The sequence below is a fragment of the Melozone crissalis genome, unplaced genomic scaffold (genome assembly GCF_028551555.1).
Source record: "Melozone crissalis strain CALT ecotype California unplaced genomic scaffold, PUWL_Pcris_2 ptg000013l_1, whole genome shotgun sequence".
In the NCBI taxonomy this organism is placed as follows: domain Eukaryota; kingdom Metazoa; phylum Chordata; class Aves; order Passeriformes; family Passerellidae; genus Melozone; species Melozone crissalis.
In genome coordinates, this window is record NW_026535791.1 from 37462527 (window position 1) to 37488973 (window position 26447).

The 26447-nt window shown below is 36.9% G+C and overlaps 2 protein-coding genes across 5 annotated transcripts in view; one reads left to right on the forward strand and one right to left on the reverse strand.

The window, feature by feature from the left end:
* Nucleotides 1-18352, forward strand: part of ITGBL1 (integrin subunit beta like 1) — a 126253-nt gene extending 107901 nt beyond the window's left edge. Inside the window, exons 8-11 of the mRNA XM_054271341.1 lie at nucleotides 114-230; nucleotides 10353-10499; nucleotides 15233-15346; nucleotides 16832-18352. Coding sequence (XP_054127316.1) covers nucleotides 114-230; nucleotides 10353-10499; nucleotides 15233-15346; nucleotides 16832-16923 — 470 coding nt within the window. The 3' untranslated portion in view covers nucleotides 16924-18352. The remainder of the gene's footprint in view (nucleotides 1-113; nucleotides 231-10352; nucleotides 10500-15232; nucleotides 15347-16831) is intronic.
* A 28-nt stretch (nucleotides 18353-18380) lies between these two features.
* FGF14 (fibroblast growth factor 14) overlaps nucleotides 18381-26447 on the reverse strand; it is a 380110-nt gene continuing 372043 nt past the window's right edge. For all 4 annotated transcript variants that reach the window (XM_054271344.1, XM_054271342.1, XM_054271345.1 and 1 more), the window contains one exon: nucleotides 18381-24809. In XM_054271344.1, the coding sequence (XP_054127319.1) occupies nucleotides 24673-24809 (137 nt within the window). In that variant the 3' untranslated portion in view covers nucleotides 18381-24672. The remainder of the gene's footprint in view (nucleotides 24810-26447) is intronic.

Genomic DNA, 26447 nt, shown 5'->3' on the forward strand with positions numbered 1-26447 from the left:
GCAGTGTAACTCGTAATTTGTCTTTGGGGTCAGGATGCAGCATGAACTTGGGGTTTATTCAATCTATTTTACTTTATTGAAATCATGACTCTAACAATTATTTACTCTTACAGGGAGATGTGAGTGTGGCCAATGCACTTGTTTCCCTCCAGGAGACAACAGAGTTCATGGCAAAAACTGTGAATGTGATGATCGACAGTGTGAAAATGCAGATGGCGATGTCTGTGGGGGTATGTGTTCGCTTAATATCACATAACATAGCAGAATTTAGCAGCACAACAGAACTAAATCTTAACTGTATATAGCTTTCTGTTCCCCTTGATTTTATAGAATAATGTCACTATAGACTAATTACATCATTCCTTGATAATAAGGTGGCAGATTTTTGTTAAAAACAAGTACTAGAAGTATTGAACATGTTAGAAAATATTTATTTTAAGACTTTAGGTATGCTAACGCATAAATGGAACTGCTGTATTCCATCAGTTCCATCAGACACTTAAACAAAAGCCTAAAATATTAGGTAGCCTTACATTGTGTTTAATTGTGATGCTTTATTGAGGGTGTTGTAATAAACCTAAAGGTACTGATGGCCAGAAAAACTTTTAAATATTTTGTATTCACTAACAGTGATATGCCTGTTTTCTAAAAAAGTAGCAAAATACGTTATGAAAGAATGTAACATGCTTGAGAGACAGTGTTATAGTAATTGTAGATGCAGATGGTTTATTTTAGTGTTGACATTGAAAGCCTTACATTGTGATATTTCAGTAAAGTATGTTGGTGTTTAGCAGTATTTCAAGGTAGTTTTGGATATGTAAGTGCATGCATACCACATGGTATTTTAAAAGCAGCTGAATAATATTTATCATGAATGCTCTCTTTCTAGTTTTTATGTGCTTTGTTTTTAAAATGGCTCTTTGATTCCACATGTTAACAAAGTTGTTGTATGAACAATGGCACATTGTATTGTATTCCTTATTTCTATGCAGAAAAAAGAATTTATTGCTTTATGCTCCTCATGTACATAAAAAATTCTGACTACAGGGAATATTCCTTCAAGGTGTCTGCCATGCAGAATATAGACATATATAGAAAATTTTGGTTTGAATGCCTAAATAGCCATAAAATAGTTTACAACATTCAGAGTAATTCAATAATATGAGTGTGTAGGGAAAAAAAAAAATTAATTTTGTGTAAAAGACATGAAAAAAAGGCGCTGAAAATCTGTTTCATATTTGTTAGATGTTAAATAGTTGGGACATAAAATTCATCATCATCCATGCTAAAAATATCTCTTTTGTTTATATCACTCATATTTTACATTATTACATCTCCATCTCTTTCTTTTGGGTTTGTCTATGCTTCTGTCTCAGGCTGAACTTCCTGAAATATCTTGCTGAACTGTTTATTCTTTTATCTTTCCTTGTCCTCTTTTCATTGCTATTTTTCTACCACTGTTGCTGCCTAGGCAATCACAGTAAGGACATAAGCCCTTGGTAGTAAATCTGTCCTCAGAGCATTATAAGCTGGACTGTGTGGGGTCTGACAGTGAGCTTAGTGCCTGTAAGCACAAAGAAGGAAGAGCACTGTTTTCAGGTTAAATGCATGCTGAACTGAGAAATGTGAGTGACAACCAAAATGATTTGAATAAGAATTGTTACTGGCCTTCTCCAGCCAGCAGAGACTGATTAATAGCTTGCTTTCCAGACCAGCTGTCCATGCAACGATGGGAAGACATGAGGTGAAAGCTATGATAAATTAGGGTACAACTGAATGAGATCCCATGGCCATGTTTCTGCATGATGGTAGTGAGTCATTCGCTTAAAAATTCAGCTGTCCATCAATGCAGTACCAAGAATAGAGACTTAATGTCTCCACAAAGACAGAGGTTGCAGGAGGACTCAACATAGATTTCACAGCACTCTGCTATTAGAAATTGATTCATGTAATTATGGAATCACAGAACAGTTTGGGTTGAAGGGGACCTTTAAAGATCAGCTAGTCCAACCACCCCTGACATGGGCAGGGAACCTTTCACTAAGATCCGGCTGCTCAGAGCTCCATCCAACCTAGCCTTGAGCATTTTCAGGGGTGGGGAATCCACAGCTCTTGGAAACCTGTTGCAAGTCTCCACACCCTAATCATAAAAAATCTCTTCCTTATGTGTCAGCTAAACCCATTTCCTTTCAGTTTAAAACCATTACCCCTTGTTCTGTCACTACAGACCATGGTAAAAAAAAAAAATCTCTCTCGGTCTTTCTTACACTCCTCCTTCATAGCATTGAGAGGTCACAGTAAGGTCTCGCCAGAGCCTTCTCTTCTCCAGGCTAAACAATCTCAATGCTCTCAGCCATAATAGGGGTGCTCCACCCTCTGATCATTTTTAGGGATAGTCTCTCGACCTGCTCCAACAGATCCATGTCTTCCTTGTACTAGAGACCACAGAGCTCCAGATGGGGTCTCAGCAGAGTGGAGTGGAGAGGGAGACTCACCTTCCTTGACCTGCTTTCCAGATCTTTCTTCATGTTGCTTTTTCTGTGCCTCTGTACATAGACTTAATGTGCTAAGACAGGAGAAGGTGTCTCATGCAGCCTTTTTGAGATAAATATATTCTACCTAATGGCCCTTGCCCTACTGTTCAGGTTTTTTTGATTATTTAAGATTTTCAGTGTTGATCCACAAAAGTATTTAACACCACATTTCCTTTGGCTTTACTTGGTTCTTTGAGTCCTTCATGTGCAAGTTAAATGGTTTTGGTGTGCACACATGACCAAAGAATCACATGTTTGCCAGCAGAAGTCTTTGGCAACTCTGTGTTGCTTTTTTACACCAGGCTTGATATTTACTCATCCTATAACCTGGTGAGACATACTTCTCTCAGCCCTCTGAGGTTATGGCTGAGCTGCTTGCTGCAGATGCATCCTAAGGTTTCAAGTGGCATTTGTTTCATTTCTATGTCCAGTCATGTTTTCCAGTGATTTCATCATTGGTTGCTGCACCTCTCTGGGCCAACTATTGTCCATTATGATTTTTTTCTCTTTCAGGTTTGAGGGCAGGCAGACAGGAACTCAGAACAGTAAAGATCAATTTGAAATGGATTTGATAATGCACTTAATTCCATTCACTTCAATTTGTTCTCTGGATGATTATTGGCCTAGCTGTGAGTTCTTGTCACAGCCAAGTAGCAGCCATTAAAGGAACAAAACAAAACATTTGGGGTCCTCTGCATACCACAAGTTCCTGTAGAATTGTGCTGATCAAAAACTCTGCAACAAAACTAAACCAAACAAAAACAGTAAAAAGGTGGTTGAAACTAGGATCACTAGCAAAGGGTTAAACTTGTAACAGGTAACTTGTGTAACAAGATAGGTATAGATAACAAGACTCTTACCTATGGATGTATCCATTGTGTATTATATCAATGTATCATTCTGTGCTTCAAATAGTGAAGATAAGAACATCACCAATAAGAACATTAGCTTTGATAAGGCCTTTTAATGTTTATTTATAAATGTTTGCACTGTCTTTAACAATAAGAAACAACTAAGACTGGTCATTCCAGTAAACCTGTTCTTTGTCACTCTTGACAGTGGAATACTTTAAGTCTGATCTCTTTATTTTCAAGTGAGCAAGTCCATTGTGATGACTTTTTACTAATTGTTTTGGCCAGAGCACATAAAAATACAATCATCCCCAAAATGCAATCCTAACACTGTAGGGAATCTAGTTGTGTCATGTCACATCAAAGAGTAAATGCAGATTATCTTTTTTTTTCTTAATACCAATGCCTTTAGTTATCATTAGTTTGAAATTCTGGTTGTGCTAAAAGGGCTTCCAGAAGCTGGAGGAGTTCACTTATTCTTGGAGCAAATGCTGAGGTAATTTTTATTTCACTCCTTACACAGATTTGCCTTCACACCTCTCTCTTCTCGAAGTGTAAGAAAACAGCTCAGCAAAAACTCTGCTTGAGATTTTATGGGAGGAGACTTTAGTGGTGGTGGTTTTTTGGGCTTTTTTTTTTTTTGCTTTTTTTTTTTTTTTTAGGAAATCCACTAGTAAATTAATTTTCCCCACTCATACACATCTTTTGTTGATTTCCTTCTCTTGCATTCTCATGCCCAAATACAAGCATCAAAGTGTCTTCATATAATAGTTTTGGTCAGGATTCCTTGTGTGCAACACAGAACATGGATAAGAGATGCCACCCATCAAGGTGGACTCTCGATAGGACTTTTTATTTCTTCTCAACTTACAATAAAAAACTGGTGTTTAAATACATCTATTATATATTCAGGACCCAAAAGTTAGGGTGATCCTTTTGACTCACAATTTTTCTTACTTTTGTCTCTGTAAACTTGAGGCATGTTGGGTACCTGTTGTCTGTGCTTCCTGATTTTTGACATTCTTAGTTCTTGACATTCTTAGTTTGTGACATGCTGTTGTTGTTGAGGTTATGAGGAAAAGAATGACACAAGTTTTTTTCTGTATCTGCATTGACATCTCTTGTTGTTGAGCACACACACTTCTGCCAAGTCATCATGACATATTGTTGTTCTGTGAGAGTGCAGACCTGATTTTGACAGAATAATACATTCCTTAGTTTACTCCTGTGACTGTGTTGTTGGTTATCAATGCAGGTCATTTGATCTCATTCTGGGGTTTCTTCTGGCACCTACTTACACATTTTCATCCATGCATCATTTGCTACAGTATTAATATTTCCAATGTTATCTCTATGAATTGTCAGAGAACAAGGGAAAATCTGGAGTTTATAAGGCATACATCTACCTAAAGCCCCAATTCCCAGCTTTCCAATGATTTAAACTTTTAAATCTGAGACAGAAACTTTCATATCACATTTTTATAGTGATGGATTCTAGAATTGCACAGTCATCACCAGGATGTACAATGCTAAAGCTCCCTCTCACAGTCTGATATAAGTTGCCCCTAATTGCCATGTTCCTTTGAATATAAAATTTTCATTACTATCCAGCCAGGCTAAATAATTGGATTCAGAGGAAGGTCTGCCTTTTTTGCCTTTTTTTTTTTTTTAATACAAGGTATAAAACAGGAAATGTAAAATCTTTCTGTTTTATGAAAATTCTAGGTCCATGCTGCAGAAATCATGAATGACATTTATTTTTGTGATCTGTTCAGTGGAGCACAAGCATGATATTTTCAGATATCATGTTCTTATGAGGACCAGTAAGACCATAACCATAGAAATGAGAGAGCTATGATTAATTATATGCTTCATTAAGCAAAGCTAAGTATGGTACAGTTGCTGTCAGACAATTTCCTCATTTCTTGCACTAATGTTGATCCACAGAATCAGAAGTATATAAGACATTTGTAGAAATCTATAATATATGTAAAAAACAAATTAAGAAAGAAAAATAATACCTGTCACTCTCCCAAACTAAGACAGGTTTGGCACTGACTGGTGTGAGAATTTAGAAATATGACTCCTGAGTCTACCATGGCTTCTCTGACTATACAGCACATAATTTCAAAGTCTTCAGCCACCTAAATTAAAGCATTTTTTATCACCTGTGATTCCAAAGGAAATCATAAACCCTTGCCTGACCCCAGCTTGGCTCCACAAGGACACAGCAGTGCCTGTCTGGCTGCTGCCATCATGAGGATGTCCTTGATGCCTCAGGGCATATCCAATGCCACAGGGCATCTGAATTGAACCTCTGATTTCTCTGAGGTTTTTACCGTGTTAAAATAAAAGTTTATATCCTGTCCAACAGCTCTTTCATCTGTTCTATCAAAGAGTCTTTAGAGCAGGGACCGTAATATTCTTTTGATAGAGGAAACTGAAGAACATATAATTGTTGCAGAATTCAGTACTATATATGGATAGTGAATATAATAGATAGATATACTCTCTCTCTATATATATATATGTATGAATCGAGAAATTTTATTATGGTATTTGTTATTGAAAAATGCAATTTATTCTCCTGGTGCAAAAAACCCCAAAACCAAAACCAAAAAATACAGAAAACCCAACCAACAGTTCATATGTGTTTACTGAGTAAAACTGATGCAAACAAAGGTGAAAATTATGGTATTAAATAGTGGAGAACTCATAGTTTAACTGGAATAAAACTGATGTGAATCAGGGTTTTATTCTGACAATTCTAAGAGGAGAGTTAATGATTTAGTGCCTCTGTCCTTGTGTTTAATCCTAGCTCTGAGGCACATCCAGGGGCAGAAACAGATAAATTTGAAACAACCAGTAGGTATTAGATTCAAGAGTGATGAAGTGATGATTGCAGCTAGTACAGGTATTAATGGCATTTCTTAGTCTGTATTAAATTAAATTAATTTTAGTTTTTTCTAATTTTTTTTAAATGCACTGCAGATTTATGTCCTGGTCACCCAGACATTTGTGAGGGTGTATGAAAAGTCAACACTACATAGATGCACAGAGAACTAAGTTTGTTTAGCTTTTCAGATAGCATAAAATATGATTCAGGTTTGCAAAAAGCATTTTAATTTAATTTTTCTGCTCAAATGAGCAATAAAGAAATTGCTAGTACATTAACATTCAAGTTGATTAATAGGTATTAATTTTGTGAATCCAAAAGGGGCTTTTCTGTTGAGCCTCTTTTATTAGGCTTTAAATAGCCATTACACTATTCCCATGCTTCCCCTATGTTGAATTCTGTGCACTTTGGGCAGCAAGAGCCTGTCTCTGAGCAGGCCATGCTCTCAGAACTCCAAAGAAATTTGGCCCATGCCAACACCACTAGAAAGTTTGTTCTGATAGTCATCACCCTTGTTTGAAATGCTGGTTCATTTCTTACATGATTTTGTCTGTGTCAGGTTTTCTCTCTTGCTTTGTCTTTCTCTGGGATTTGAGAATACTTGTTCTAATACCCTCTGAATTCCTCAGAACTTTTTATTACCCTTGCAGGTTTTGCCAAAATCTCTTCAAACATGGATATCACAGAGTTGCAGGACTTTAACACCATCTCTTCCATGCTCTTATTTTGCTCCTCCTCGCTTTTCTCCATGTAGGTAGATGTGAGAATGACATTGGCCCTTTTTGCTGCAGTGTTTCACTTGAAGGTGCTGCTGGGCTGCCTGACTGTTGTGTTACTCAAACTGGAGCCACGGTCCCCCTTCATTAAACTTAGACAAGACTAGCTGACCTACTTTGAAAATGTAATAGAAGTCAGTATTGTAATTCACATCTATATTAGGTTTCTCCAGCTGCAGTTGTTACAACTGTTCTGGTTGTACTACTCTTCTGGTATTCAATAAAAAAACAAAAAATAAAAATCAGTGTTCAAAGAACATTTTTAGCAGCTCGTTTAGCATATTTGGGCAGGGTAATGAAGCCTGCTCACCTTGAAATATTTCTTGCAGATATATGTGGTTTAATATTCTCTTCTGTTAATAATATAATGGAAAGTTCCATGATTTAGAAGAAAAAATAGAAATGGAAATCCTGTTGCTATTTAAATACAGCAAAAAATATTTGTTTCATTTTCTGGGTGTTCTATATCAGGTATCCTGTGTAATGCTGCAATTTTTCATATTCTTATTACACTTCTAAAACTTTTTATTTTTCATTCATTTAAAATACATTAGATACATTACTTGTATTAGTCTGAGAAACTTCTGTTCCTGAGATGCCAAATTTTGCTTGGGTCTGGCCTCAATTTGCCCTTCAGGAACATCATCTGTTTGTAATAGTTAGTCTGTATATAAGAACCAGTTTCCTCTGTAATGATTGCTTCCCTTTTTCATTGTGCTCCCCTGTAGTGGTACCTTTTGTATAAAATGATTCTGCAGGTTTTTGGGGAACACCGACAACTGCTGCATGAATGAGTAATCCTAAACCAAAATTTCCTACAACAACACAATTTCAGTTCCAGGCCTGGGAAGAAATAATTCATCATGGTACCCAGTTTGGTTCAGGCTGATTTGGGTTATAATGAGCCCCTGCTAGTAATCTGCCACATCTTGCTTTTTTGGTGAATCCATATTTCACATTTAAGTATTGTGGTTATTTGAGTTATAATTCTAAGGAAAAGGACAGAGTATTTGGCACCATCTTTTTTGTCTTCTTTGCCTCTCCCATGTCATAGTCTTTATTTTTTGAGATAAATTTTTAAAACATTGTTGATTAAAGTTCATTGATTTAAAGTTCATTAACATAGCTTTTTATGAATAAGCATTTAAAATGCAGTTTGCTTGTGATTTTAACCATTTTCTGTTAGATCTGAAATATTGATAGACCAACACTTCTCAATATGCATGCTTAATCTGTATAGTTAGGGGTAAAGAAAAATCTCTAATTGAAGAACTCCAGCCAAAATGAATTGCTTAACATGATAAAATATTGATTTAGCTATTCAGATTACCTCTTTCTTCTGTGATTTGCGAGGAGGATATTCACAACTAGACCATGCAAAGGGGTAGTTCTCAGGCTACCACACTCACATGAGATAGCTTAGATGTAACAACAAGCAGTGGGCTGAACACTTGTACACTTGCCACCTCAGGGGATGAGGCTTCCAGAAAGCTGCAGCTGCCCAAGCTGGTGTCAACTAGGAACAAATATTATTTTTTTAAAATTGATTATTTGATACAAAAGAATAATCTATGTTTTGAAGATTTATATGGCTTAAAGGAGGAGAGAAATTTCCTTTACAGAAAAGTGCCAGTCAAATTTTATGTGGTAAACTGCAAGCTCTGTTTGCTGCAAATTTATAGATTATTCATTACCTTATTATTTGACTTGTGTAAAGGATTTACAGATATGATCAGTCTCTTCATTCAGTAACACTCTTCATTCAGTAATGACTGAGAGAAAAATGCCTTAAAAATATTTTCTCAATGAAATTGCCATGGATTTCTTACTATTCACTGCTAAAAGAGTAGAGGGGTTTGTATCTTCAGAAATAATTTTCCAGCAGTGGCATCCAGTTGTATATTTTGCTCTTAATTAGCTAAATAATTCTGAATTCTAATCTCTCTGTTACTAATTAAAAATAAATAAGGTTGATAAAAATACTCTGACAGAAGCTTTATTTTAGTTAGTCCATATAGACAATTGCATGACACCTATCTGGAAGGGGCATATAGGAAAGTACATATGCTTGTTTTCTACCTCTTGTATTTTGGGTTATCATACAGTTCTTTTTGTTTCCCATTCTGACACAAAAGTTCAAGTAGCATCAATCTTTTATCATTGGTAGTTATCAATTTTTAGAAGGGGGTAGAAATACTGTCATAATAAGACTGTCATCATTAACTGAGCCTTTAATATGATAAATATGATCAAAATATAATTGACATCAATAATGTAATATGATAAAAAACATCTCCAAAAATCAACACATTTTTTGGGATGCAAAAATTAATTTGAATATTTAGATGCTCCAAGACTTTGGACCTCCCAGTGTTTTTGTAATGGAAAGTTTTAAGGTATTTGACTATCAGTAAACTTGAATGAATTTCACTTTCAGCAAACTACCAGGTTTGTCTCTCCTCTGGCCTTTTACCAGTGTTGCCTCTCAGTTTACAAAATCAAATTGCACTGGAGGCTCATGAGAAATCCAGGAATCAGGAAAACTAAATAGCTGGTTTGCTTCCCTGCATCCTACAGCTCCTTGCTTTCCCAGATACTCCTACAGCTTGTTCCCTTCTTCCCAGTCCATGCTCCCAAATTATCACAGTCCCATCATTTCTCCTCCCTTGCCCTACATAGAAGATAGGATAGGGCAAAAGTCACTGGTATGTGTTTGCTTCCCTGGTAACTAATTAGCTAAGGAATTATTGTCTCCAATGCAGAAATATTATTCAAAGCTGAAAAATGTGATTCTGGCTGGGAGACATCTCTTCTTTTATTTCAATTTGCCATTCCTATATTCTTCTCTATATATGTTGGCACTTTTCCCTTCTTCCTGGCCAAATTTTCTACTCAGCTTATTATTCAACATATTTTGAATTTTTTATTAACCTTTTTGCAAATAATTGTTTTAAAATTCTTTTTTATCTTTCCCCTCCCTTCTTTAAAGCGTGAGTTATGGCTTCTAGTGTCTATTTCTCACCCACGTTCTGGGTGAGAAATTGACCTATCCCTCACTTGTTTTCTGCACATCATTAGGGCACCTTTTTAACAGAAGAAGGAGAGAACTGGGGAAGTCCATCCTGCTGGAAAGGGGTACTGGATGCTGGGTGCTGTCCACCTATCAGTCTTTCTATCCCATAGCACACACTTCATACCGAAGAGGTCTGACGCTGTGACCACAGTCACAGTCACTGCAGCCACAGTGACAGGTTTCTGCTTGTCTTGCTCATAACCAACCTTGCTGTCATTACAGGCCATGGTATCTGCTCATGTGGCCGATGCATTTGCCAGGATGGGTGGTTTGGAAAGTTGTGCCAGCACTCAAGGAAGTGCAACATGACGGAGGAGGAGAGCAGAAGTCTCTGCGAGTCGGCGGATGGCATATTGTGCTCCGGGAAGGGTAAGATCTGCCAGCCTGTGTCAGTGCCTGACAGAGGAAAATAATCATGCTCTGGAAGACTAATGTGCATGGCAGGGGGTTTTTGTTCAGTAACCCTCTCTTTCAAAGGCACTCATTATTAAAAGGATGTTAAAGGATGCTCTGTAATGCACTTGCATCCATTTTGTCAGTCACCCACCCCAGCCGTACGCGTTCAGCAGCGTTGCTCTCCTATGCAATTTGTTTGTAGCATATAATTTCCTGTATGTGTTTAGCTGATGGTCTGTGGGGAACAGCTGCACATTATAAAGTAACTGTTAGTGCTTCTTCCACTCTGGGGAAAAAGGGCACTACCCACAGTAACACTCCAGTGGGGAAGATGGCAAATGTAATATATTGGACAACAGTAAGTGGAGGAAAGTGTTTAAAAGCAATTTGGTACCCTTAATCCCTGTGCTCCCCAAAACAGCTGCAAAGGAAAAGTAGATGTCTGCAACCCCCACAAATGAATCCTACAAACTTTCTCATTTACTAATTTTCATTCATCTGGTTGCATCAGCTTCAGTTCAGCTCTAAAAAATTGCCACAGGGAAGAATAAAAGTTAGAAAATCTTGATAATTATCTGAAATTATTCTCTGAGGTTCTTACCTTGCAGTCTTTCAGGCTAGGAAATTGCATTAATGGAAAGAGGGCTTTTTAGCTCCCCCATAGTGCAAATTGCCTATTTTTGTATATAATATGTCTGAAGGAGAATAGACAAAAAAAGACTGGTTGGAGGCTAGAATGCATTCAATCCAGACTCTGTGTGTCATTTCCTATATTTGTATGTCCCTTGCATAGACAGGAAAGAAATCTGCCAGCTGGAAAAACCAGTTAGGAACCCTCTACAACAGGCAGATTTCCAGTTTTCCCTTTGGTAACTTTTATTTCAGTGTAGAGGAAATTTAAATGGGGTTTCCAGCCTAGGCTTCATCTATCTGTATTATCACTTAGCAGAATTCTCCCTATTGCGCCATTTAATTTTGTTTTGGGGCTTTTTCCCCCTCAGTTGATGCAATGTCATAAAAAATGAGAAAGTTGCACTGTTTCCCTTTTTTTTTTTTTCCAGATGGGACTATCTTTAAATTAGTATATGTGTAAGAGTGAGAGGTACAGAAATGAGAAACTGAAATTACTCTGTTTTACTGCAGAAGTTGGCCTTTTTTCTCTTAATGTGTGCCTCACTGAGATTTTTTTATATAAACCAGGAAGGTGAAGGAATATGCTTGGTACCAATAAAATGCGCTATGTGTATTTCTGTATAAGTATAAACATGAAAAATGATGTTGATTTTTAAAATATTCATATTATCTGCTATACTTTTCCAAGGATGGCTGAGAGCTATTTATTCCAGCCTGTGGGTCTTACTGTGAGAACAATTACCTTTGAACATGTGTTGCAAGGGTACCATTTACTTTGAAGCTTTGGGAGTAGATAATCCATTAGGAATTTACAGATATCAAGAATTTTTTACCTCTGTTAGCTATGCTGCTGGAGTGTATTTTGGGATCTGGTCACTTTTCTAATCTGTAGCAGCCTGAAAGGTGCTCTAGTGTTGCCCTTTCCAAACTGACCTATTCTGTGATTTTGTGACCCTAAATCCATACACAGAAAGAGTGGTGGGAATTTTTTAAATTTTTTTTTCCTTTGGAGGAAATAATTTCTTTGGCCCCTGAGCACACATTAGAGAAATCACCTCCATGAGACATCTACAGCAGTGTGTGGCCAGTAAACATCCAAGGCTACTATCTCCTGCCTCTTCTCTGAGCAGGATGGGAATCACAGGCAAAGACAGTCTAATTAAAAATTATATACATTATAGTATTACAAATTTTGCTGCTATGCTATTTTTTTCCTTTTTTCCCCCCAAATCTATTCTTGATGCTGAGATATGTATCTGGAAATCATGTCTTACTGGATAATTATAATTTAAAACACGTTCATAGATAGTGAAGCACTATCTAGGAACCAAAATGGCAAATTTTTCTTTCTGATTCATTACAGTGAAAAAAAAATATTACTGGTAAAATAAAAGGGAATTTCAAACCTCTGCACTGATGGTGGTTTTTCCATTTTTGTTGGAAACCTAGCCATGATATGCAAGTGCTAAAATGGATTGAGGATAGCTTGAGTTTCTGTATATAGGTTTTGATAGACTGTGAAGAGTCCTGGTTTTCAGTAGATTACTGCTGAACACTATCAGAAAATTGCACTCTGCTAATATAAGCAAAGTTGGGCATCCACATTCCTAGGCTGTTTTCTGAATCTTGGCTCGCTGACTGTGCCACCTGTAGCAAAAGCTCTTCCCAAGGCAAACAGCAACACCCACCACGCTGCTGCCTCCCTGGCAGTAAAGATAGGGCTGTGCATGGTGACTGTAACGGTGCAGGATGTGGGCAAGGTAATGAGCCAAATCCCATCCGAGAGGAGCTGGCTGCGATCCCAGGAAACACCCTGCAACTCATTAGACTCAATTAAACTGAGGAGCCTCCCAGAGCAGCGTGCCCTGCTCGGGGAGAAGACTCGATACATTTGTTTCCCTAACAGATTTTGCATTTTGGAGCCTTATCTTCCTTGCTTGACTTGGTGTTAAATTTGCTGCATCTTCTGCAAAATAGTTTTAAACATCATGGGCATCCCTCAGTATCAGGATCAGTGCTTGCTGATGCAGAATCACTTCAGGCTTCTTAGAGAGTAATACTCTTAATAACTGCTGTAATTTCACTAAAATCCTCATACTATTCCTCATTATTTTCAGACGTACCTTGCAGTTTGTATAATCAGAGGTATTTGGTTTAAATTGCCCTCAAGTATATCTTAGTGTACCTCTTATAGAGCAACCCTATGATATATCTGCCATCCTCCACTGCCTCCTTAAACAACAGCATCTTTGATCCTTGTAGGGAACGTCAGTATTTTCTATGCCAGTGGCCCTGTAAGCAATACTCAGAACCCACAGAAAAAGTAGATGCTTAATCAAATACTTCCATCCTCAAATGTTCTAATCACTAGCTCTTCCTGAATATATTTACATGTTCCATATGTTACAAGTTAAAGCATTTCCCTAAAATTAGGCAATGAGTTAATTTTTGTGAATTTGAAATAAGCATTAAATTACATATTTAATTACAAATCAGATACTCTGCTGAGGCTGTTCTGAAGTTTTCAAGAATTAAGCTTCAGTATTTATGGCAAAAGGAATGGAAAATTTGTTGTTCTCAACAGATGCAACTTTTTTTCTTTAAATGTATTAGGATTATTACTATGGATTTTATTCAGAGGTCACTGAAAGAAGTGGGAAGATGGAAAAGCATGATTTTATAGGCTTTGGCTCAGGCCCTGTTGAGTAGCCCATGAATCCTTTTTAGGTTATATTCTGACATAACCAAGCTTCCTTCTATATATTTTTTTCTGTAATAATGCATTAAACACATTGGTGACTTTTTAATGGAATGATTCTGGAAATATTGCAGGAGGCTAGGATTTTCAAGTGAATTTAACTCATTTATAATCATCTTCTGTAAAAGGTCAACAGCTTCTTTTGTGAGATTTTTTTTTTAACTCCGCCCCTCAGAGCTGAAAATTTTGCACATATTCTTTACTATAATTTATCTGGGATTTTACGATTTTTTTAGCATTGATTTTTGCTGTTACCCCTTTGTAGGGTTAGATCCACAAAAGGATTTTTGATTAGCAGTTAGTAAGATCCCCACTTTAGTATTTAAATGTCTGAAATCTGCACGGGGCCAGGCTGCTGAAGATGAGATCTGTAAAAGCCAGGTCTCTTCAGCCAAATGCTGGAATCATTCAGGAGGAATTACCATCTCCTTGTGGCATTTCTAGTTGCAGAAAAGCCTCTTTCACACACTTCTCAGGCTTCCTGACACATGATTGTCCAGGGGCACCTGTCACTTTCCACATTTCAGAGCCACGAACCTGCTCCTAAGGGTAAGGACATCTCAGAGTCTTCTCTTCCTGGGAGGTTCCTGGTGCTCTGTGGGTCATGGCATCACCTGAATTTGACCCCACGGTCCCTGCTTTGCCTGTGAAGGTGTGGCCTGACATCCTTGAGGGGAAGAACAGCTTGTCCCAACAAGGGGTGTTAGGGCACACTGCAGGAACGAGGCAATTGCTGAGCTGCCATTACGTGCACAAACTCTTTCTGACCCGAGCAAATGTTCAGTAAGTCCATGGAGGCGAAGAAGTTTCATTCATGGTGGTGAGGATTTTGGGGTCTATAGATGTTAGTCTTGGGCACTGCTGGTCTTTTGTGAGCTCACCCCTAAAAGCTTTAGATGAGGAAGACTCTTTTCTTCCTGGGTGATTTTACTGCCTTCAGTAACAATGGCTTGGGGACAATTTGAACTTTGCTAGTACAAAAAAAGTAAAATAGAAGTTACTGGGGAGAGAAGCTCTGATTGTAGGTCTCTAAAACCAAAAGAAATCTTCAAAATGTGAGTCCTGATTAATTTAAATAGCAGGATCAAAGCTCTTAGTAGTAACATCCCATCATACTCCAACTCATGCCAAAAGAATCCTTTCATTCAAAAGCCTTTTAGCTTGATTATTTTCTTTTATGCAACAGCCTCTTAGGCAGCAATTTTGTGCACATGCACATGTGCGTATGTGTGCATATGTGTGACTTGGGTTGTTATTTTCTAGTCTGAATGTGCCAGTACTCTTTGACTGTGAGTAATAATTTTTGTGATTTCAGGCTCCTGCCACTGTGGAAAGTGCATCTGTTCACCCCAGGAATGGTACATTTCGGGTGATTTCTGTGAATGCGATGACAGAGACTGTGACAAACACGATGGTCTCATTTGCACAGGTGCAGTATAGGCAAACACTTAATTGCTTCACGAAACAAACTGAGTTGATGGGAATTATGTTAGACAAAGCCCAGCTTCTCCTTTCCCCACTGATGGAGGAAGCACATTTGCTGGTTATTCAAACCTGCTGTAATTGTTTCTTCATGCAGCGCAATGATCAACCTAAGGTTTCAAAACAACAGTTAAAAGCCTGAGTATGAATTTAAATAAGTAAGCCAGCTATGGAATCTATCAACAATTCTCTCTGCAATAGACTACAAGTTACTGGGTTTTGGCAAGGAACACAGTGCCATTATTATGGTTTCCTTAGCCTTTGTTCTTTTACTGGACATTCCGTGTGTGTAATGCATTTAAGTCACAGACAAAATTCACTGGTGGGTTAGTAAGATAGATTTTTACAGGTTAGGGGCATAGTTGTGTGGGTTAAGAGAGCTTCCTAGCAATCAGACAATTGTCGGTGGGAGGCTGGAAGAGCTGATAGCTTTTCTTGTGATGTGATGGTAAATGATTCGAGCAGCTTCACCTTAACATTGTCTGAATATGCAGGTGGCAGATGTCGATGGAAATGGGCAGGCTGCCAACAAACCCTTGTGACAAGCGTAGTGACAAGAAGCAGCATGGGAATTGCTAAATTAACTCACTAGCTGCTTCCTGTTACAAATCTTAATTTTAGAAAATCTTTGCTGAGCAATTATGAGATGTGGAAGAACTCTGCAAGCCAATTAGAGTGAGAGTGGGAAAGCTGACACTAGTAAATTGTGTCTTCCAGCTAGCCCCATTAGGAAGGGTCATTTTCTGGAGACAACTAGCCAGTATAACAAGAACAGGAGCCTTATCTGTAGCTCTAATGCCTAATCATGGATCTTCATAAAGTCAGAAGGAAGAGGCGTTTACGTAGTTACAAAGGTTATAGAGGTCTCAAACTCAGCATCCAAGGGTCATAAAAGTATTTAAATAAAATTAATGGGTGAGTCTCAGCTGTAAAATAGGGCCAGGACATTTTACACTTCATACAGAGTTTGAGATAGAATTTATTTGTATAGCGCTTCTAGATTTTAGGTTTAAAGTTTTTCATGCTCAAAGCCATGGTTTAATTGCTATTCTGTTGATAGGTTTTAATGGCTTTTTCTTTATGAATAATAGTTAATCTTGTTTTTCTTTGTACCTGGAGGCACAGTGTGAACACTTAGCCTCACCAGCTGGGTACAAACACTGGTGTACAAAATTACACTTCACCATACACAATTTCAATATTTGCAATACTGCTGATGGAATTATTGAGAACATGCTATTAATGCCATATAAATATAGGTGTGGGGTGTCTTCTTAATGCAATGGTACAGTAATTGCTTCCTTCCAAAGGAAAAAGGGGACAATAAAGGAACAATACATCTACTTTAGCATAGCTTTTTACTTCCCATAAAACACATTTTAATGTAGTACATTTCAATTATTATAATTGTCCTTTATTCATTCTATTCTAGGTAACGGTGTTTGTAGCTGTGGAAACTGTGAGTGCTGGGAAGGATGGAATGGAAATGCTTGTGAAATCTGGCTGGGGAGAGAATACCCGTAATGGAGGATGTCAAAGATTGTGGAGGGTTTTTTTGTTTGTTTTTCCTTAGGCTGCTAGGACATTTAATTTCAGAAGTATCTGGGTGTGGGTATGCATGAACGCACACATACATGGTTGTAAATACCTTAGAACACATTTGAGGATCTGCTCCTTAAAGAAATGCATCAGAAAACTAAGCAAGGGAGCACGACAGCCCAAGCTCTAGAGGGTGAAGTCATAAAATACTGGCCCTATGGAACTTCTCCAGAGATTTTTTTGTAAATTCAGTGGAACTGATATTATACCTGTAATGACTATTTCTTGGAGCAACCTGATGCAAAGGTATAAGAAGACCCCTTTCTTAACATTATTTACTTGGTTGTCACGTCTCCTTGTCAGTATGCAACAATTCACCTGTAGAAGAGTAGCACTGGTGGAATATTGTCAAATAATTAGTTTGATTTGTTTTATGGTATTTGAAAAATACATTTTTTGACCCTTTTCTTTCCAACAGTCCTGATTAAAAACCAACTCATAAATTGAGAGAAAATATTATAGATATAATATTAATGATTTTTTTATTTGGTCAGTTGTGTAACTGAGGTCCAATTACGTGACAGACCCAAAATGTTTGAATGGGAACTTTTCCACAGGAGAACTTTTAGTTTCTGTGGTTGATATGTCCAAAAGTTGGTTATCTAATCTACATATTGCAATACTTTAAAATACATAACCTATAGAAACATATGGAGCGAAACTAATAAAGATATAAAAGTATGATTGCCTATTCTGCATATATATTCTGCAACTCACATGTACTTTTCTTGTACTGTTCTACATATCTACAGCTGCCTCCTACATGTAAAGCAAATGAAATTTTTTTATATTAGTAACTTTAAGGAGTTTACTCTTAGAAATCACTGTTCAGGACAGATTGCCCTTTCACACATGGAATTCACTGAATTTAACTGCATTTGTAGAAGTAGGGAACCTGAACATCAACTGACTTGAAAAATCATCTGTGCTATGCAGTAGCTTGGTCTCAGCCAAAGATGTTTGGACAATGTTGACAAAGTAATTAAAGTTTTAATACAGTAAATACAAACAAAGCAGTGGTATGAACAAAAATTTTATTTTTATTTTCCAATGGTGAAATGCTGCTCAGTGTGAAATTCACATTGAGTTATGAACGATGCACAACTATTGGGACTTCCCTAACTTATTTACATATGAGTCTCTTATTTTTTGTACATGTAGATTTGGCAGCCCTTGAATTCTTTAGAGCAAAAAAAAGAAATATACATTTTAGTTTCAAAAGTGTTTACATTTTGTGAAACCATGATTGAGCAATAAATTGATTAAATGGCTCAAAAATACTTCTTTTAGATACCAAACTTTAACATTGTGGTTTAGGTGCCAAGGTCCTGATTTTTGAAGACGTGCATGACTCAGAAATCCATATGTTAATACATATGGAACTATGTATTAACAAAAAAAAAAAAATCCATTATTAGTCTAGAAATAACTTTTCTTTTAGAAAGAACAGTTTTGAAATAGGAAAATACAATGGTACAGAACATGGGTAGAATGCAAAATTTCAAATTAATTTATTTAACTGCTTTAGTATTCCCCCGTTTCATATAGCTTCCTTTTTAACTTTAACCACATTTTTTTCCCTCTTAACCTGGATTGTTTCTTTCTAAAAATGAAGCTTGTGAAGCCCATATTCTCAGGGAGTACCATTACCAAACACCCAACTTATATATAAGCTATGCAGATAAATAACTAGACATACATCCCAAAGCTGCTAGCTACTCTCTTACCAGATAACCAAAGTATGAGGCAGAGTTCTAAACTGTATTCATAACACATAAAGAATCCTCAAAGTGAAATTCAGCTTGAAATTTTAATTTATGTTTTATACTTAAAACCCTAAAACTCCATGGAGCTCAACAGGAATATTTTCTTAAGTTTTAACATATATGCATTTTGCCAACCCTAGTGTCTGGAGAGCACAAATTGTTGCTTTTATTTATATTTATGAATAGTGAATACCGCTGACCTGAATCTTCTCATAATCACTGGGTTTTTTGCATATACATTCATCTGCTGAATCAGAATGTAAACAGTGAAGGATACAAAGTTCTCCTTGCTTTCCTTCCATTTATATTAAGTACTGTATTAAGAAAATACTACATAACCAAAACTCTATTCTGGTGTCAGTAGACGCTTTTGATTTGTTTCATGGCATCAAAACATATACTGTAGATCAGCTGTGGTATTTCAGGTACTCATTCATATATAAAAGAACAATTCTTTAGGTGGTTCCAGTGTCGTATTTGATACATTTTTGTCATTTGTTTTAATTTTAAGTTTATATCCTTATAGAGTATAAAGTAATTTTTACTTTGATTTTTTTTATACCAATCAGCTCCAACCTTTTTGACTACTGGATGGATTATGTAGTCATAGCATTTCAAAAAGGGTTATCCAAGTTGTTTTTAACTTACATATGGAAAAAAATCAGAATATCTAAGACAGCTACTCTCTGTGGTTCCTTTAAATGCAATTATCAAACAAAATGGTGCTATTACTATAAACCTTAAAGTATTAACTAAGACTACTGAAAATGGAATGTACAATTAATTCTTTTCCAATTTTTCTTTTGTTTCCTATAATGTTGCTTGAACATTTCCCCTGCTCTTCATGCAGAGGTAACTGGTGATGTGACACCCAGCTTATCTCTTTTGTGGCTCCTTTCCTCTTTAGAAAGATGAAATCAAAAGGAATAAGATTATTATTCCACATATTTGAGTATAATAGCTGTATTAATAAAATTTTATCTTTTTCCCTTGTGTCATTCCCTGTGATGGGAATTTCAGACACATAAACTGTAAATGCAGGAAGAGGCATAAGGAAGTGAAACTTACTACTTGATTTTTCATTGCTAGTGACTGTAAAAGCCTGCTTCCAGGCCTGTGGCAAAAAGCAAAACCAAACTGGATAAATGGGGACTTTTTACTGATTAGATTGATAAACCTTATAAACAAAAATACATTATAGCCTTGTTTTCTTCTTATGTGAGAAAGAACACAATCCAGAAATGTGCCAGTGCTTCTATAATAGACTTGCAGGATTACACCTATTGTGTATAACATATCTGTAATATCACCTATAAAAACCTGTGGATTGATTTGCTTCTATAATTTATTAACCTGCTTGTGATCCTTTTTTTCCCCCCACTGGCTATATTCTTTCTTAGAAACGCATAGATGCATTTAATCATGTACCTGCCCTCACTTTCTGATATATTGCCCTTGCTTCTTTGCAGAATGACATCTCACTTTGTAGCTAAATGGTACAGCTAAATGATACTGGGATGAAGAAAGCGAAGTTGAATATTTCTGTGACTAAGTAATTGAACAAAAAATTTATTACATCTTTAAAAATAAGTCATAGCATTTGCATTAGTCATCACAGAAAAAAACCCCTGTTATTAAACATTTTAGAATGCATTGCATGAAATATGAATTTATCTAAAGAGCCATTTAAAAGAAAGAGAACCTTCTTATGTAGTCTAATTTTGCTTCCATTCCCATTTGAATGTAGCTGAATAATGTATTCTTTATAGCAATAAACAGATGGATCATCATGATATGCTTTTACTGCATGGACCAAACTGTCTGCTTTCATACCTCATTGCTTAAACTAGTTTTAAACCAACACAAAAATTTCCCCATATATATAAATGTAAAGCCAGGGTTCTTAGTATTGTTTCAGGTATATACCATAGTCAAAGTGAATTGCTTAACTTTTATATCTGGTGAAGGGAAGGGCCTGGGAGGGGTTTATTAAGAACCAACATTTATGAAAATGACAGTATATTAAAAAATCAATTGAGAATGGCTAAAAAACCCAGAAAATGAAGCAAAAGCTCTGTTATGTGAAGTACAAAGCACTTAAAAGGAGCTAGAGACCCTTCCATAGGCTCTGTCTTGTGAGCAACCTCATAAGGATTCTTGTGAATTTATAAAATTTTTGAAGTACAGCAAAATGGTGCTTTGTTGAAGTAGTTCATATCTCCTCAAAAGTGGATCTCTAAAACTGTGCAGGTGTGACTGATTTTGCCAAATAGAACTGTAGCTGAAATACAGATCAAAAAAGAGAAGAAAATGACTGTGCAGTGTTAACATATAAAATGGCAAGATGAGGTTAGATTTCAGTGTGAACAGTCTCTAAGTGATTAGAGAAAACCCAGAAGAACAAAATACAATGCAAGCATGCAAAAGACCTGGAACGCTGCAGATTCACGGACAGCTGCACATGTAAGTACAAAAACCCCAATCTGTAAATACAAATTGATTCCATCAGGTTTACTATACAGTACTTTAGTAGTAACAGACAGTTGAAAACAGCTTTCACTTAACAGCAAAATTAATTTTAGAGGGAAGAAAATGGTGGTCTCATCCTGGAGAACAGCAAGAGAGGTATTATATTAAGGAGCTGAAATTTTCTTTGGCATGGTAAAGGGGGAGAACTGAGTTTGCCAACCTATTTACATGAAGTTTCACCATACTGTGGGCAGTGCAATGATGCTTTGCACAGTCTACTTCTTACATAAACTTTTCTGTTGGTTTCCAGTATGCCTTCATATAAATGTTTTATTCATCATGTTAAATCTGTGTATACAACAAATAAGAATAAACACAAACTGTACAATGCAGACAAACTCTTTGCATATATGTATGTAAATTTGTAACACTGACCAACAGTTCTTTGACAGACACAACCTACAACATGCAGTTAGTTCATCCTTGTCATACTCTTCCCATGCAACAGATGAGACAAGACAAAATTAAAGGGAGGAAACAAAGCACGAAGATACCTGTGTTATGTTTAAACAGATTGTAGAAAAATAAAAAATCAGGGCATTGATTCATTGGATTAAACACTCATATGAATTTAGCCCACAGAAACAAAACTAGAAAACAATAATAAAAAAAAAGAAAAGAAAAAGGCAAAAAGCTGTATTTCCAGTATGTACTAACTGCTTAAAGAAATTAAATCCGCCCTTAATTATAGCCTCCCAGACTGGTTCACAGATCATAGTTACTCAGGACCAAAAGGTTAATGTTGAAAATATTGTTTATGTAGGATCAGGCAATGCACCAGATCCTCCTTGCATGGCTCAGCCAGGTCTCCAGCCCTGTCTCTCCTCAGGCTCTTACACTGGGTGTATAAGACAGCTGAATGGGACATGAATTCGTGTATTCCCTCCTCATGAATCAGGTGAGAAAGAATGTAGCCTTCAGCTGTTTCGCCTTACTTGAAATATCGTCAAGTTCTCCTCTCACTGTTGCAGGAAGGCCTGGGGCCACGGCAGGGCCGGCCGCCAGTGCAGCGTCAGGGCTGCTGCCTCTCCTGGCTCCTGCAGCCCCCAGCTCACCATCCGAGTTGCTTTGGTTTGATTTTGTTTCCTCGGGGATGGTGCACAAATCCCACTGGACCAGATGGGACGAGAAGGGCACACTGAAGTTTTTAATAAAGTGTTGTTGTTCCCTGCGCACACAGATTTAGTGCTAGCAGGCAAGGGCACAGTCTTAAGTCAAAGTTTCTTTGCATTTTTATCACAGTTTTAGATTAGTTTTGTATTTTATTTTTTTTTCTCTACATGGATAGAGGGCTTCATGCTTAACTCATTCCCTCCCTAGAAAGACCCAACATCAAGCATTATCTTGCTGTTCTCAGATCACACATACAAAAGGAAGTCTGACCTACAGAAAAAAGAAAAAGTTTATCTAGAATGTAGCAGCTTTACAGTAGCCTCCTTGAAGAGTGCACTAAATGTTGCTTATAAAAACAGAACACATTTGAAAACTAGTATGAAGAGTTCATTCAGACTGAATCAGACTGTTCAGCTGAGCAGACAGGGAGTTTGAAATAATCAGCAGTCTCTGTCAGGGACTTCAGCACAAAGATGTGATAAAACAAATTGCCAGAAATACAGTGCTAAAAAAGGAACGGATGGTTTCCTCTTTTTGTCTTAAAATATCAAGGTAACAGCAAGAGGCCAAGAGAGTGTTGCCACACAGTTTTCCAGACTGAGATACAGTTTGATCTTTGCTGCTATTTCTAAGAAACAAATTCCTTCTTAAGCATACAGAGAGTGCCTATATTTTTCAACTTCTGAAAGCCTGTGACTAAGTGTGCAAAAACTTCAGTGGCATCTCTGTGGCATTCTCTAAATCTTTCCCCTGCCCTCCTTCATCCCCCACAACACTGGCTTAATTGTTCACAAGTGACAAACTCAAAGGGTTGATGTTGTTCCTGGTAATATGATCCAAGGCTTCAATTTTATGATGTTTTTGATTTCTTCTAGGTTCATGTAAGAGAAAGTACAGTATATAGAGATCAAGGCAAGGCACCTTCAATCTAGCAATTTGGTGGGCATGTCATCCTAGGAAGCTGGGTGGAGGTACATACTGGGATATCAGTGAAATACATAGGACTGGACTTTGCATGCTTAGCTAAAAATAAAAATAAAGTTTTGTAATATGTCCAGTTTTAAAATGTCTTTTTTTAAAACACCAGAAATATTAAACTATAATTTGTAACTACCCTTTGCATTGGTGCTGCAAAAAAGAACACAACAACATCCTTGCCCATGCTTTGCTAAGTAGGTGTGGGATTCAGCCAAAAATAACAATGGCATTAAGTTCAGTTCCTTAAAAACAGGAAAGGATTATATTTAAAATGGATTTAGGTAGCGCAATTCTGATTAGTCTTACTTTTTTTCCTTTTATTTGTGGTGGTTGTTTTTCAAACAATGAAGATTTAGTAGATGAAAAATGAGCCTTAATTCAGGCCTACAAGGCCTACAAAATTCTTTGGACCCACTTTTCCAAAAATGAGTGGGTCTTGCTCGCTGGGCAAGGCAAATGTTACCATTACCAGTAAGCCTGTGATATGTATAAAACACACACACAAAAAGAAACTATAGGGATGCCAAACACACATTTCAGAAAACTCCCCATTGGTTGTGTTTGACACTCTTCCCTCCACTTTAATGCCAACCTCAGAAGCACAGTATCTGTTACTAAAGAGTATTCACATTTAATCAATATTTTAAGCCAGAGACAATGATCCTATTCTTTATAGATATAATTTTTAATAATAGATTTTTGAAGGCTTCCTGATTCCCTGATTGCTTTCAAAACTAAGCCACCGGCAACACTTAAGTTATAGAGAAACACAATCCCTGCAAAAGGTCACAAACAGTGGAGCGAGCAGCCTTATAAAAAAGGGAAGAAGAGAAATCCATAATAGCACAGGTTTACAGCATCTAACTAGAAATTACTTGATTATTTGTGTGCTACAAAATAGAACTTAAACACATGGATTTTGCTGAAACTGGACTCAAAAAGGGATTATGGGCAATTGTCAGCAGGCAAGGTATCAAGTGTACTTGTGAAGTATGTCATTCACATGAAGTGTCACAGTCACAGAAAAGATATTAAAAAGGCATTCCAATATCTGGTAGGGCATTCCATGGTCTGAGTTTAGCTGGTTCATCCAGGTGTCTTCTCGTTGTGGTGGAGCTACATGTTGAGATTTATCCTCTTGCAACAACTCAGTTCAGAAACAGGAACGGGCAAGCTGGTGACCTGCCACAAGCTGATCCACAGACACTGCCGAGGGGAAGTCTGGCAAGGATAAATCACTCAACTGTACTTGGGACTCAGTAAAGTCACAACACCTGTGAGGATCTGGCTATGTCGTCTTGCTCTTGTTCACTGGTTTGCCTCCATTCATTATTGCAGATGCACTTGTGCTTTTACTTGGAGTTACCCCAGCCTTTGGCACTGTTTCTCCAATATCATGCAAAGATGGTTCTCGGTACATGGCAACTGAGGGGAAGGAAGAGAAAGGGAGAAGCATTTTAAACAATGTATCACATAAGAGAGTTCATCTCAAAGAGGATTAATTTTCTATGTTCCTCTTGCGAATCAGGAAAACTGTTTATTTTGACAGATGCTTGTTTTTTACCACTGATAGAATTGCTTTACCCTCCAAAGTTCTCACACTTCTTCTGCCTCTGACTTAAAAATGCAGTAGGAAACTGCATTCTTCCTTGTTTAATGGACACTATATCTTCTTGGAAATGAAAAACTAGTGTTTTTTCTTTGCATAAGGCACACCAAATTGTACCTGTGTATACCCATGTGTATGTATATACAACCCTTAAATAAACATTAAATAAATATGCGAACTTTTAGAAGTAAAATGTATTAAGACAGATTGTAATTAAAAAATGGGATCATACAATACAGTTGTCTAGACTTAGGTGTTCTTTCTTAGTCATAGATTGCAAGACTAGGCTAGGGTCCAGTTTTACAAAGCTACATGTACATCAGTCTTCCAAATCTGAAGAATTTGGCCAAGGTCTTTTCTTCAGGTGTGCCCTGAGTGGAGAGTGCAAAAGTTGTTTGGGGGTTTTCCTACCTCATTTCCAAAAACACATGCAGTAGCCACTGATCTCCACTGACTGTAGAAGTGCAGAAAACTCCAAATTAAACTATTAACTGAATTCTTAGAGGAATTAGAAGTTTTTCCCTTGGCTTCAGTCCCTATGTCACCCCTTCAAATCCTTTGAGGGAAATACATGTATTCAATTACACAGTTCAAGCATTAAGCTGCCTTAATGATTAATGCTCTTGGATAATTCAATTTCATTTTCCATGTCACTCCATCAGGTAATATTTCCACTTATACCTAACTCCAGTTGCATTTATTTATATCAGAGCAATGTTAAAAGAGGTGTCACAGCAGTCAAAGGAATTAATCATCACACTGATTTCCAGACTGGGTGTGTGCTACCACAGAGAGCACAATTCCTTCATCCCTTGGCTAATTAGAGTAGGAGGCTGGAGCATCAAAGTACTGACCTTGATCTTCAATGGTGTGAAGTTTCATAATAAATGTAAAGGGCCCCATAGAATCATTAGCTAATCAAATACTTGTTCTAACATTTCCAGTGACATAATCTAAATCCTTTTATAGCTTCTTAAAGATGGAAATTAAATGTCTTCTCTGGAGTACATAAGGCTGGTTATGATCTATATCTTCAGAGTGGCCCATAAATGTGTTTAGGGCACTTAGCTGATTAATTAAAAGAGCTTAGTGAAATAACACTGTGACCTACAAAAGTATCACATTGAACAACATGAAATGGAACTATAAAGTAAGGAATTATATAGCACAGCTGTCATATTTGATGATTCTCATAGGCAATGTAAATTAATTTATTTCTAAGCATTTTCTAAGCAATTTTGATGAAGTCTGATCATCCAAAAATTATTTTTAAAAAGTAACTTCTTTCCTAGTACATACAAATTTGCAATGCTTTAAAAAATGCACTGGCATTCCCTCCCTATAAGTCTTAATATAAAAAGATCAAGATATAAATTATTAGTATTGTTGAGAGCTTATGAAAGAACTGTAAACTTTCACAAGACAGGGAAAGCACAAAGGCTGACTTCAAATAA